Below are 15,451 nucleotides of genomic sequence, written 5' to 3'. Positions count from 1 at the left end.
TGATCCATGGAGGCCTCAATTAACTCAAACGTTGATACTCCAGCCACAAAATCCTTGTGGGATAGATCACAAACATGGCCCTACTAGTTATTGCCCCAATACTGGCAGGGTGGTCTGTACTTGTGAAAAGAAGAGAATACATCTCTTGTTGGCATACAGTTATCACAGGTGCAGTCCTGCAAAAGCCTGCAGCAAGCAGAGCCACACAAAAGAGAGACAGCCTTAAAAGGCATGCTCTCCAAATCCATGAGGCGGGATTCCCCTTAGGGGACTAGAGCTGAACACAGACAAGAGCCGCAGTCTTTTCCTATGGAGAGCACTACATGGAGCTACTGAGGCATCACTCACCTGCTCCTTCATAGATCTGTTTAGCAAAATTAGGGGCACTTTTCTGTAGTTTTACACAAGGAAATCATGAAAGACTTTTATACACTTTAAAAAATGGCAAAGAGGAGGAACTAGACACTTTGAGACAAGAAGTGGTAGAATCGAGAGAGCAAACCACCAGCTTACCCCAAACACAGATCAAGGAGATCCAACCTTACTGTCAAATATGTTTGTGGCTAATTTGCAACACATACCTTCGCCTTCAACTTTGGCGGGTGAGATGCCATGACTGCTGAAGACAAATGAAAATGCCACCCCCCCACCCCCCACTGTGCCCTCTAACCTCAGCACCTTCTAATCATTCCTTGATAAAACATCTCACATAGGTGAACATGTTTGTAAGGAAACTGGGATAGTAGTTGTGCAGGATGCGAGGCCTGGGCAAGCAACAGCTCCACAATTACCTGTCATTAATAAACCAAATACCCCATTGTAGTGCTTGACTCTCTCAGGCTAGCAAAGTTGAGCAGTCCAAGGCCTACCAAGAAAGGCAGTGTGGGGGCTAGTCATCACCATTCACTAGCACACAATAACACTCAAGAAATGATTGTGCAGTCTGTGCATTCTCTACTTAATACTATGCAGTAATTTACAAATACATATTGCACTGGTGAAAATTCCCTGGATGAAATTACATTTGACCCCGGAAGGGTCATGATCCCCCCCAAACAAATAAAATCACAGTATTTCCCCCTCCCATACAATATAGCATATAATCATGTGTGGGGGTGAGGGGTCACTTTAAATCAAACAGGCCTAACAGTTTTATCAGTGTTATCACACTTAAAGACCAGGATCAGATGTTATAATGCCTCTTTTCATCACAGACTTCAGTAACCATAATCCAACTGCAGTCAATTAATGAAGCATTGCAGGCATTTGCAATTATTAGATTATTAAAGTATTGCAACCTTTCATGAAAAACTATTGTCAGCAATAACACATTTAAATAAAATATTGCTGCCGCCAACTAGTTCCAGTGCCCAACTATCAAAAAGCACTCTCTCGCCTTTGTGCAAGAGTTTTTAAATGGGGTGGAAATTTCTAGAAGCCAGGCACCCCTGTCCACACCACCCCTCCACCCTTATCCCAAACCTCCTGCACAGCATGCTGGAACAATTCAAGATGGCACTATCTAAAGTTCACTGGTCACATCTCCTCTGTTAGAGCGCAACAGCTAATTAACGGATGCAGATTTTCTTCCATACCCCTTCCTCCTCCTCAGGACCTGAGCGAAGCACTCACTGTTACTTGCTCCCTTTGTATGGGGAGGCCTTTGTTCCTTCAGCTGGGGAGCAATGTAATTAATTTGGCTTAGCAGAGTGACAAAAAGTCTGGGCTCTGATCCTGCGTGGAACCAGAGAAGTATGAACATTCTGGATCACCCATACTTATATCTGCTCAGGACTTGTATATATGAACTAGCCACTTTTCATCCTGGTTTGATATCTTACTGGACTTTATAGGCCAAGGAGAAGTGAAGTTGCACTTTAAGGCAGCACTCCCCCTATGTATATATTAAAGTGTCACTGCAGACAAACAAATCATACTGACTATTAGGTATACCCCATGTCAATATCTAACCCTGCAGTGTCCCCCTCTGACTAAGGCTATCTGTGAGCGGTCACCGGGCTGCACACAATGGTAGTCTTCCAAACACAGAGCTCACATGTGTGCACACGTGTAACCTTTACCCTGGATGCGTTATCGTGGGGGAGACACCAGCTATGAGGCTCACCCAAGTGATCCAAAAGTGAATTAGTGCGTTGATTAATGGGCAGAACCCATTTCACTACAATGTTGCATATGTTTTTTTTATTTTATTTTATGTGCTTTCTATTTGGTAGTTGGTGAGCGGTAGACCGTGTGGGTCTCACTAATTTCCATCACCCCTTTCCAATCCTCTCAGAAGAATCATAGAATGATGATCTGGTATAATGTGAAGTACTCGGATATTGGGGTTGGCACAGTTCACAGTAATCTCTGGAGAGAACAGTTATATATAGTGGCCAAATCCATGGCACTGACCTAGTGTCATTGCTCTGCGTTTTGTGATATTTTCTCCACTACTAAGATGTCCTACGTCATAGTAATCTAGTCCCCTCCTGTTAGGGGAGACATTTTATCCCAGGGGTGTCCAACCTCTCCTATAATGAGGGCTACTCCTAATCACTGTGAACCATGGGGACCTACCAAATAATATAAGGAATGAAAAGAGAGAAAGAAAGAATGACAAAGGAAGATGTAAAAAAAGGAAAACCAGGAAAGAAGGGAGGAGACAGAAAACGGCAATGAGAAAAGGATGCAAAATAAGGAAAGGAAAACAAGAAAGAACGGATGGGAAAGAGTAGAAGGCAAAAGAAAAGGAGAGTCATGGAGAAAAGGACAACAGTGGAGGAGGAAAGCGGAAAAAGAAAAAGTACAATAACTAAATACAACAAGAAAGAAAAAAACCCAAAGAATAACAGGAAGAAAGATGAAGACAGAAAGATGATAAGACTGCTAGAAAGGAGGGAATGAAGAAGAGAAATCACAAAACAGGAGGAAGAGAAACAGAGAAAGGAAAACGTTAAGTCAAAATGTAAGGCTGAAGGAACAAAAGAAAATCACAGATGGAAAGAATGACAAAGAAAGAAATTGAGAGGGAAAAAAGAAAGAAGCTGAGAAAAAACAAGCAAAAATTAATAGAATGAGGAGGAGAAAGAAAAAAGTAAGAAAGGACCAAAAAAGGGGAAAAATAGAGGAAAGGGATTAAAGTAGAGGTAGAATTTAGGATGACCTCCCCACTGGCAGTTAAGACGTTAACAAAATAACTCCTGGGTCTCTTTCCATAATCAGTTTAAGGGCCCCTCCCATGTCCTTCAATATTGTTTTTCAATATATCTCCAGGTTGAGACAGTCCTGCAGCAAGAACTAGCTCATCTGGCTGCTCTTAGCCAATACTGGTGCTTTAGCATAGACTTTGCCCCATTCTTTGTCCAATAAACCTTTCCCACCTTTTTTGTGTTGGCATCTTAGGTGCAATCTGACTATACATTAGCTGTTTGCATATAACTGAGGTTGTGTGTTTTTATGATGTGTGCTTTTAAGCCACTTCTCAAAGAGAAGTGGTTGACCAGATGCCCTTTTTTCATTCCAGGTTGAAGAACCAAACGCCGGACCTTCAGGTATGGAAACCGTTCATTTTTGGGCAGCTAATATTGACATCTGAATTCACTGTAATTTAAGATTTGCCCATTTTCAAAAAAGGAACCCACCATCACACACTGACTATCAACAGCTGCTTGGTATTCTGGGTTAAAACAAGTGGGTCTAAAGGAACTAGGGAAACAATGCAAAGCCCAGTTGGGTTGCCGCCCTATCCCACATCCCCAACATGGCACACGTAACATGGAAAGAATATACTCCCCAACTACTAAGCCTTTGGGCGTTGATGGAATTTGCACATTGGCGTCGTTGCTATTAGATGTTCTGCGCCACACAACAGTTTGAGTACCACCCCATTCTACTAAATATCTTATGAAACAGCTTGGTGGTATGTTTGTATATGTGGTACCGCCAGGTCTCCCTGTTCTGTAGATCTAGATGTATGTTTTGCTTCACTTCTTGGTTTTCTACGTAACTATATGTAACTATTTATTAGAGAGTGTAGTTGGTTGCTGGTCTCTCAGTACTGTTATGGGAAGCATTGGAAATAGGTACAAAACCTTTGGCAGAATGTTTAATTTAATAAAGGTTACTCCTCCTTAACACATCTTCGAGGAGTCTGTTCTAATGTATTTTAGGAGAGCCGAGTAGTTAAGAGTTATCACCTGGGCGATGGAGTGGCACAAGTTAGCTCCAAGTCGAGCAATCGTACTCAGTTTGACAGGCAACATACACAGGAGTTCTTGCAGATGGATCCATGGAGGGTGACGTAAAAGCACCCATGATTCCTCTATCACCATTTAAACCCCTTAATAATAAATATAGGATGGTGGTAGTGGTGTAAAGATCGCACCTCCTGTTCTGTAGACAAAAACAGTAGTGGGTAACGTAAAACACAACTGAAGACAATCGGTCAGTAAGGTGCATATTGGTATTATTGCCCTACTACCAAAGACATAATAATCAGTGGCGCCAATTGGATCCACTGAACCTGTAAAGTCACAAAAGAGACCAAATGCACTCTGGATAGAAAGTCCGAATCTAAGTATTACATTTCAAATAGTAAGGATGTCTAGAAACCAGACTAGTGACTTTTTCAAGGCTATAAACGTAAGACTACCGATCCAGTCCGAGTCGCGGATTGGTCCTAGGAATAATTCATGCAAACTTAGGGACGCAATGTGGAGTTCGAGCGCTGAAGCATTATAGGGGCTTATCATGGTCCAGATGCAATTTGTACAATTTACTTCGATTAACTCACAAGTGTTACGGCCGGCAGATTGGGCCCTTATTCAGACCTCATACAGAGACTACTGGACACAGACAACGACAGCGTCATTGAAGGAACCTCTTATTTATTCAGCTTCTGGCATTAGCCAAGGGTCCCTCGGTTCACATGAATTATTCCTAGGACCAATCTATGACTCGGGCTGGACCGGTTGTCTTACATGTCTATAGCCTTGAAAAAGTCACAGATGTGACGAAACCTATGTCAGCTGCTGCGGATAGAATCTGTATACCTGGAAGAACTGATTTCGCTATATACCAATAAAAGATTCGGACTTCATCTGTCTTGTATGCATCCTTACTATATGGATTGTAATACTTAGACTCAAACTTTATATCCAGGGTGCGTTTGGACTCTCGTGATTTGAAACCCCTTATTTGTTTAAAATTAGCCAAACCGTCCAACCCTCGGCCTATTGATTGTACTGGGTTTTGGATCGTCACCATAATATCTGCCAACATGGTAATCTTAAACTTGTCTTTACAAATTATGGCCCCCAGCATCTCAGCATGGTTCCTAATGGCATTAACTAATGGCTAAAAGGTAAGCGTTAAATAGAGGGTGTGAGTGGACAGCCCTGCTTAGTGCACCTTGTATATGTTCCTCAGGATTTATAATTGTGTTTAGGTGGAGGAGAATAGGTGCATCGTCAGAGACAGTTATTTCCAGTGTTCAGGCATGTAGACCGGAAGGTTGAAGAAGTCATACAGAATTACCCAGCATGCCAAGCCACCAGTCAGCCTGATCTTCCAGCACCAGTCATCACCGAAGAAGGCCCATTGCTCCGTGGCAATGGGTCAGTGCAGACTTTGGTAGCCTTCCCAATGGCTCTCACATGCCAGTGGTTGTAGACAACTTCTCCCGATACCCTGAGGTTGAAATGTTCTCAAATACCTCAGTGTCGGAGGTCATCCCGAAAGTCGAAAAGCTAATGGCCACCCATAGTCTGTTTGCAGAAATTCGTACTGACAACGGCACCTCCATTTAGCAGCCACAAATCGGCAGAGTATCTGCACTTCAGGAACACCAAACAGCATTGCATCAGGCACGATGGCCCCTGTCCATCGGGGATGTAGAGCACCTGATGATGACCTTGACAAAGGTAATCCGAATTGCAGGGACAGAGAACAATAACACTGATTAAAGCTTATACAGTTTCCTGCGAGAATTCATACTCATGCTCCACTCCACAACAGGCATTGCCCCGAGCAAACTGTGCTTTGGAAGGACATTGACTGACAATCCCCCATCATCCAGTATGGGTTGACCAACCACATCCACCAAACCGCTCCGACTCCAGAAGAGCCCACAATGACAACTATGCCTAATGAAGACGGCGAGCCAAAGCAAGTACTCTCAAAGTAGAAGATAAGGTTCTAGTGAGAGATCGACACCCCAGTGACAAGTTCTGCCCACCATTTGAGATCACTCCATGGACTGTCACCGAAATCAAAGGCACAATGGTGAATGCCCAAAGAGGGACAGAAAGCGTCACCAGGAACATATACCAATTCAAGAGACCCCTCCCCTCCCATCAGCGGACGGCAGAACTGACAGCGAAGATGAAAGTGACCAAAACTCCGGAGGCGTCACCAGCCCTCGGGGGTGCCTCGACCAGTGAATTGAGCAAAGCTGCATCTTGTCTGTCTGTTACTGGGAGAACCACTCCTGAGTTCTCTTCCAGGAGCGGTCGAGGGCAATATCACCTAAGGCCCAACGCAGCACTAACCCAGTGATATACCAACTTTCAGGTTGACTGAGTCCATACCAACCCCAGCTGCAGTTCAGTGAGTAATAATGAAGACTCTAATTTAAGTCCGGCTCTTGGTTTGACTTTGCTGAAATGTTCTGACAAATTACCTGTTTTCTCATCTCCATGGAAAAGGAGGAATGTAGTGTTATGTCACCCATGACAACACCAAGTGGGATGCCCGAGGGAGGGGGAAACGGGAGTAATCCCCATGGGCGTAACAGCTGTGCAATCTGACGTACATGTCAGAAGTTGAATAAAGCGCCCATGAAAAACAGGTGAGGCCAGTTAGAAGATCACGCAGCTAGCTAATGTGTATGTATCTCATTTATGTGCTGCTACTGCAACACCAGCACATTAAAGCCGCCGCGGCTCAGTCGCGCTCACCAACAGACCACCGGAGGCAGCAACCTGTTCGGCCGGTGTGGAGGAGATGCAACACAACTCAATAGTGCCCCTGAGAACATCGCCTGCTAGAACTCAATGCAGACCACTGTAAGCCACCAACAGAGGTAGGCTTGCCTGCCCGAGATGGAAGTGCCTGGAGGATCCATCTGTGTTGTCTATACTACTTAGTTTACATGTAAGGCAACACATGCAGGAACTAAGTGACCTAGGTGCCCAAGTAAGACAGCATTCTGCATACTTCTATAAAGGCGCACCCACTTGCACTGCTGAAGCATTTTGTAATAAACAGCAGGGCGATTGGGCAGGTCTTGCACATTGAGAAGTTGAGGGCCAAGACTCATCCCTGATAAAAAAAATAATGCAAACAGGCGAGATTCAAGAGCTGCCCTGTAGCAGAAAATAAAGACTGTAGCCCTCAATGCCTGACTTTCAATAGACGTCTGAGAGGATGGAGGCTGCAGAACATACCCTGGATATGGATTATGCAGGCTCCGGAGAGGCAGCTGGCAATCTGTGGTGACCTAAACTTGACTATGAGGCCCGAACTAGATAGGGTCATAACATCCAAGCACCACAGTAGAACGACAGTAGATTGAAGGATTTTGTGGCAACCATAGAATTAAGGGATTTGTGGAGAGACAAATACCCCACAGCTAAACAGTATTCCTTTGTGTCAAACAATATGCAAGGCAATGGCAAGACTCAATTACTTCCTGGTTCCTATCACACAAGGGAGCTGTTACTTAGATACACATTTTCTACAGAGGGGAATGTCAGATTACTCCCCGTTGTGTATGAGATTTGGCACTGAGACTACTTTGCAAAAAGGACTGGAGGATGGACCCCTGGGACATCAGAGACTGAGACACTAAGATGTACCTGTGAGAGGTAATTGACTTTTCTGACTGAAAATGTAGGGCCAGTATCATCGGGTATAACTATCAGGGAAATGTATAAAGCAGTCCTGCAGGACCAATTAATTTCTAGAATACCGCGAAAACAGCAGGAAAGGATAGAAACAGATAGGAAGCTGGATATTTGCCTGTGTCAATGAGAGGGGAGTACGTAGACAATCCAGATGCACAGCTGGCTTACCAGATATCGAGAGTTAGAGAACGATATTAAGAGATACTACAAGATGAAGCAAGGAGGCTTCACTGGGCTGTACAAAGTAGGGAATAAAGCCAGGAGGCTATTGGCCTGGCTGACCCACACATAGGAAGGACAAAGATGGGTTCGAAGGGTTAGAAACTCTACTGGGGAGATGACGGAGTAGGCATCTGATATCACACAGGCCTTTGCGACACATCTAGAGCAATTCTACCAACCTAGGATGGGGAAGCGAGAGGGTGGACAGTCAGGAGTTTGTAGGTGATATACCCAACACCGGGCTGATGTTGGAGAATAGCAATGAGTTGGAGCAAAAGTTAGAGGTCAGACAAGTGGAAGAGGCCATAAGACAATTGAAAGTAGGGAGGGCACCAGGGTCCAACAGATTTCTCTCTGAAGTTTTCAAATGCTTGAGTTGAGGGGAAACTTAGTAAAACTCTTATGCAACTGTTTATGGACGCCTGGAAGGAGAGATTTCTACCACGAGATATTAGGACAGCCATCAATGTCCTCATACATAAAATGGGGGAAATGGCAGATGACTGCCCCTCAAACAGACCGGTTTCCTTATTCAACATTGAGGCCAAAACACTAACAAAGGTACTAACTAATTGGTTACTCCAGGTCATTAAAAAACTGGTGGCTGAAGACCAGTTGGGATTCTTCCCACCCATGTCTAAGTGGTATAAACTATGACCTGTATATAGGGTGCTGCAGAGGAGGGGCTGATGCAAGAACCTACAGTTCTAGTATCGCTAAATGCCAAGAAGGCATTCAATTCGCTTGAGTGGCCCTACCTCATGGCGGTCTTACGGAAAATTAGCTTTGGCCCTGAATTTAGAGGAAAGATTCACGTGCTCTACATTAAAACACTGGCTAGAGTGTGGGTAAATTTCCGGTGTCCTGAGAATTTAGGCTGTGCACGGGGCCATGACCGGAATGCCCGCTGTCCACCATGCTCTTTGCACCCACATTGGAGCCCCTCATGGAAGGATGAGAACAGACATGGTCATAAGAGATATTTGATGGGATCCAGACTGGGAGGATGTTATCTCCCTATATGCAGATGATATCCATCTGTATTAAGCAGATCCCCTGCACTCCATATCTGGGGCATTAGGAACATTGCAGATCTTCGCAAAATATTTAGGTGTAAATATCAACTGGCATAGGGTGACTGTATCCTTTATCTGACTGGAACGTCCCCGGGGACTGACCCTTCCTATTGCAATGAACCCATGAAAGATTCAAATATCTAGGGCTCCTTAGGGAACACAAGGCCGATGTGGCCTGCTGGCAGAGGCTCCCAATGTGGATGAGTAGGGCCGTATTATACAAAATGATTATGTTGCCCGAGCTATTTTAATACATGTTGCATAACACATCATTTGCAATTTCAGACAGCTTTTTTAGATAAGTTAATGCCGTAACAAGATTGTTACAATGGGATATTAGACCCTCACAGATTGCACTGTCTATCCCTATGAGGGGTCCTTACGACAGCAGGATGGCCCTGCCAGTCTTCACATTGTACTATTGGACAATGCAGTTATTGGTGGTGAACGAGTGGGAGTTTGTGAAGCAGGCGGAGCTGTACCTGCTGGCAGACAAAGGACAGGCAAAAGCTGTCCGACCGGGAAGTGTACGAGTTGTCCACGCCCCGACCGCAACAGTCATTGAGGCTTGGAGGACAAACTTACTCAACAGAAACCGCTTTGAGACTCAGATATTTTGAGCGATCTGACGAGGCTCAAGTGTTTTCACAGATGCAATGGTTTTTCTAAAGTCAGGTAAGTCTAGGGAAACCCACAAAATGATACCATTTGCTGAACTGGGGCAACAATATGAATTAATAACTACCAGCCGTCAACAGACAGACTAAAATCCAAATGAGAGCAGGACTTGGGACTCCTACAGGACTCAAACTGGGAGGAGGCCAGTGAATATCCAAGGGAGGCGGCAGTGAGATCAGGTTTTCAATTTATTCCACTCAAAATACTGTACTGAGCCTATTACACCTGCACACGTCTGTGAGATGGAAGAATTTGCATTAGACAGAATTCTTAGAGGATGTAATCAACAAGGCACCGTACTACATTCACTGTGGGAATGCCCAAACTTGCAACGGTTCTATTAAAGGGTAAAGCAAAAGCTAAATAATGTCTTTTGCCCAGACTGTGAATTGACCAATCGTGGTGTGCCTGGGGAGTTGGAGGGAGGGGGAATTGAAATCGTACAATACCACGATTTACCCTTCTAATCTTCTCACTGTGGCCAAGAGGGATGTGGTTCGACTATGGGGAACTGCTGAGATACCCATCGCAATAGGCCAGGAATCAGGACTGGTGCATGCAAGCAAAAGAAAAGCTGTACAGGTTGAGAGGGTGTTCATGGCGGGAGTTTCAGGAATATGACTGAAAATGTTAGGACAGGAGGCCTGACACCATATGCGGCAAGAATAGCGAGAAGACAGAGAGACAATCAGATACAGTAGTATTCCATGCGTTTACTTTCTATAATTTTGTAGGTTTACCTTTCCAGTGGCATGGCATTACTACCCTGATAGACCAGAAATTTACAATAATGATACACAATTTTGTAAAAGGGGATTTCTCCGATTTTAAGGTCGCCGTTAAGTTGTACCTGTTATTTTTTTAATTGACAAAATTAATAAAATTGTGCTTTTAAAAAAAAAAAAAAAGAAGGACAATATGGCAGTGGCACACACCATTGGCACCATCGCCTTGTAGGGAATGAGGTTTTATCTGTACCAAAACCTATCCACCACTGTGCTTTAAGAGTAACAGCTTTTGAGACTTGCAACCAATTATCTGATAGGAAAATAATAAAATGTAGGTTGGGCCAACAGATCTGTCTAGACTTTTCTTTTAAACACTGTGTGTACTGTGCCTATGTCACATCCTATTCTTGGCATAGCTGATTCTCCAGTGAGCAACAAATCACCCACACCCACTTGAGATGAAAGAGAACCCATAAGCCAAAAGCAAGAGTTATGGTCCAAGATACCCAGACCCTCCTCAGAAGAAATCCTCCATAAAAAGAGAGCTGTAATTAACAGCAACAATAGGAAGATTAAACTGTAGCTACAGAATGAGTGCTTTAACTGGAGTGGACTGAGACCTTCCTTAGGTACGCTATACTTAGTAGACTAAAGGTGGCTACAATCTATGGTATGCTGGGGGGAGATGGTAAACAACATGTGAGGCAGGCAGGGTCAGGCCACGTCAGCATCTTTGGGTCAGGGAGGAGGCAGGATCCTCCAGACAAGTTTTTTTCTATTTTCTTTATTGGCACTTGTAACACAACAGTGCAACAATAACCAGACAACACGATTTGAACACAGTTGCTAGTAATTTCTGTAGACCATCCTGAGTAATCCAAGCATCGTGGAAGAGTTCTATAACCAGAAGACCATCAAATATTGTGTGATACTGAAAATGGGGTGAAACTTTAGCCAGAACCCACCAGTAAAGTAATTGTATGGGTAGCCGAGTGATCGTAATGGCGCATTCTAGGGTGGTCAATCATAAGCGGAACTTAAGTCGCTGGACGGCGAGGATATTGGGGAGCGAGGGGTTTCCTCACTCTGGGCCGGGGTGCACTGCACCGCAGCCCCCCGAGGAGTCGGAATTTCTGTCGCGAAGAAAGGTTAACAAAGGAACCCCAGATGTCATTAGGGCGAGAGCGATGAGACGTCAGTTGTTCCTGGCAGCATGTCACGTCACATAAACATGTTTTAGTTGATGGGGCAGGTTTCCTTCCCCAGCGTATAGGCACTCTGCGCTCAGCCAGAAGGAGGAGCATGGCGGTACGGTGTCGATGTGTGTCAGGCACATCCTTGACATAACTCTGGAGGCCCACCAAAGGGGTAAAGGAGGGAGGATAGCAAGTTATGATGTGGATGGTTAGGAAGACTTCTGTCCAAAAAGAAGCCACTCTTGGGAAGAGCCAGGCAAGGTGAATAGAGGAAGCTGGGGATGAGTTACAACGCCAACAGCGGGGATCGGGAACCAGGCCCATTTTTAAAAGCTGGAGAGGGGTATAGTAAATGCGGTGTAGGAATTTAAAGTGAATGAGATGAAATCTGTAGTTGGGAGAGAGGAATTCCAGTTGCCTGCAGTAGAAAGACCACTACGTGTCTGTGAGGGCCTGATCAATATTCTCCTCCCAGTACCGACGATCGTGCAGGGATGCATCCCCCTGACAAGTTTAAACACAAAAGGAATCCTTCCAGTACCTGTAGACTATGTACGTGACACACATTTTAAAGCTTAACTGAGAGAGTAGCAATTTAAGGAATGGTAAGGGACTTGAAAGTCAACCCCAAAAGAACAGGGGCACGTGAGATCTGGCAGCAAGTCAAAGCACTAGACACAGATAAAGTAGAACACATTCTTCTTTGTACATGTCAGCATTTCTATAAGTGGGGAAACAAGGCAGGTAACTTGCTTGCAGATTAAGTGGAAAAACCACAAGCATAGAGTTACAGAAGTTGCCAACCCAAGAGATGAGGCATTAAGAACAAGCAAATTTATTGCCCGGACCTAGAGGCACTTATGAGGACCTCTACACAGTGGAATACATTCCAGAGATGGTGCAGTCTCAACATTATGCAGACTCATTAGAAACCAATATCTCACTAGAAGTAGTGATCTCAGGAATTTGTAAACTACAAGTTAGTAAGGGACCTGGCACAGACAGCTGAACACCAGCATCCTTTACCAGCCCTGGTACTAACACGCCTCTACAACCCTTTTGCAAATATCAGGCACCCTTACAGACACAAGGAAAGAGGCAGTTATCCCTAAAGCTGTAAACGACCCCTTCGTTTGCACTTCATACAGACCCATATCCCTCTTAAAGATCAACGGGAAATGTTTCACTGGCATTCTGGCACAACAATTTAATCCATTCGTGCAGGGGTTAAGAGGCCCTGCCCAGAGAGAGGGTTCAACAATACAACTAAATAAATCCTTCATATACTCGACTCAGGACGCTTACCAGGAAAATAGCTCTACAGTTACTGATTGGCGCTCAGAAAGCGTTCGATCATGTAAAATGGCGCTTCCTGAAGAGAATCCTTGGAAAGCTGGGGCCAAAGTTCAAATCATGAGTTCTAGGAAGTCGGTCACACTTCTAAGGCAAGATGAAAGTGTACGGCATGACGTGGGAGATGTGTGCAGGGGCACGAGGCAGGGTTTCCTCCCCGTCACCACTCCGCTTTGCACTCTGTAGGGAAAACTGGCTTTATACACTGTCATCAGGTCACAAGTGCCTGCGGGGGTCTGATGTGATCTCGGAGTATGGAGCCTGCTTGTGCAAACTATGGGATCTGAGGGCCTGGAACAAATCTCTGGAGCCCTTGATTACGCATGCCCCAGATATTTAAGGGCATTCAGGCTCACACACAGGCGATCTCCAAAAAAAATACCAAAGAAGCTACGCTTGGCCGTCAGTACGAGTACAGTGCACCTAGAATAGTCAAAGTACAGGGGCTGGAGCACGCTAAAGCTAATACTGGCCATATATTACAGCAACAATGTGAGATACTCGGGGAGGGGGGGGGGGGTGGGAGGAGAAGTGGGGGGGGGGGGGTGGGAGGAGAAGTGGGGGGTGGGGGAGGAGGTTACGTGTTGTTTTAAGCAGGTTACTTTGCTATTTACCAGTTTCGTTCCTCTTTCACCTTTCCTCATCATACCCCCACTGGGCATAGGGTGGGAGTATGTGTTTAAAATACCAATAAAGAGTTACACTACAAACTGCTGTTGTGAAATATTAGCAAGGGGGACCAAAAGAAAAAAATATAAAACACTAAATTACAAATACATGCAGAATTCATGGGGGGGGGGGGGACACTCCTCTTTGGTATCTTAACATCTTAACCAAATCTGCCCATTCTCTTTCAATATACGATTCCACATATCCTTTAGGTTCCTGTACACAGACACTCCTTGCAAGTGCCACAGGGCTCTATAAATGTAATTTATGATTTTGTGTCTACCATTTCTATTTGTTTGTCAGCTTCACTTCCTCTGCCGATTAAGATTTGCTAACACTGCTCTAGTCTCATATACCCTAGGCCCCGACGGCTAAGGAGAGTGCACACTTAGGACATGGTTTGCCCAAGTGGTCCACTATGTGAGCTATTCTTGGTGCTCACCTGGCAAAGTTCACCAGACACAGCAGAGTAGTCTCCAGCAGCTGCACCACCAGCAGAGGTCCCCGCACTTGCATTAACGGCTCCTGAAAAAGATGCTTACACTGTGAAGTTAAGATCCTATAAAATATACAGCCGTTACATAAAAAGCAAAACACTGAACTCTCCAGCTGTGCATCTTAATTCTAAAATAAAGTAATAGGCAAGGAGCGTGGATAGTATGTGAGCATTTATGCAATATAAAGCTATTTTCAATAATTTGACAAATTGAATAAGTACAAAGATTCTATAAAACATTAGCTTGAGATCATCTTCAGATGCAACAGTTTGTAACAGAGGAGAAAAGTAGATTAAATTTTGCAACTATGACTAGAAACACAAGGACTGAATTGTTAGATTTTCTCACACAACACTGCACTAATAGCATGCTTCGCCCCTTGGAGTCTATACCGACATCAAAATGCTGCTATCAAACTTGTGTGCCTGTACAGCAACCTTTTCTTACAACAACCTGAGAATTATCTGCAAACCCTGTTGACGCCTTGTCGTAGAGTTACTCAAGATATTATGTATAATACAGATCAGTGGTTCCCAACCTTTTGACTTCTGTTGACCCCCATTTTATCATTACTGGACCCAGGGACCCCCACTGGATCATTATGGGAATCTGGGGACCCCCCACTAAGTCATTACTGAAATCTGGGCACCTAATCTGTTAATATTATTTAATTTTCTATGCAGTCACGGACCCCCTGAGAAGGCTTTGCGGACCCCCAGGGGTCCCCAGACCACAGTTTGGCAACCACTGATATAGATCACTTCATTACCCTCAACCCTGGGCTTCACCTATTGGTCCACCGTCTAGCATCAAAAGGCTCCTGCTACAGTACCAACAGCCCCACCCAGACCATGAGCCTTTCACCAACTTGCAGAGAATAAATGTCTCTACATCAGCCTTATGATGCAGATAATTTGCCTTGCTACTTTCATGTCACCGTTCTCATATCCAAGAATGCAACTTGAAATCCTTCAAAAGCAACTCCAATTCCCTCCCTCGACTTGCAGGATGCTGTAAAGCCCACCTGGTCCTCATCCCAAAAATGCTCACGTCCACACAGCCCAGTTGCAGCTATGGTCACTCCACAACTACCAGCAAAGAATTAAACCAACTATATTAATGCCA

At 44.6% G+C, this 15,451-nt stretch overlaps 1 protein-coding gene across 3 annotated transcripts in view; it reads right to left on the bottom strand.

Annotated features, from left to right (window-relative positions):
• NAPRT (nicotinate phosphoribosyltransferase) overlaps nt 1-15,451 on the bottom strand; it is a 189,740-nt gene that overhangs the window by 110,837 nt on the left and 63,452 nt on the right. For 2 of the 3 annotated variants that reach the window (XM_069220889.1, XM_069220890.1), the window contains exon 3: nt 14,272-14,354. The exons of the other annotated variant lie outside the window; for it this stretch is intronic. In XM_069220889.1, coding sequence (XP_069076990.1) covers nt 14,272-14,354 — 83 coding nt within the window. The remainder of the gene's footprint in view (nt 1-14,271; nt 14,355-15,451) is intronic. 3 annotated transcript variants of the gene reach the window in all.

Source organism: Pleurodeles waltl, chromosome 2_2, assembly GCF_031143425.1.
Source record: "Pleurodeles waltl isolate 20211129_DDA chromosome 2_2, aPleWal1.hap1.20221129, whole genome shotgun sequence".
In the NCBI taxonomy this organism is placed as follows: domain Eukaryota; kingdom Metazoa; phylum Chordata; class Amphibia; order Caudata; family Salamandridae; genus Pleurodeles; species Pleurodeles waltl.
This window is presented reverse-complemented; position numbering and strand designations above follow the sequence as displayed.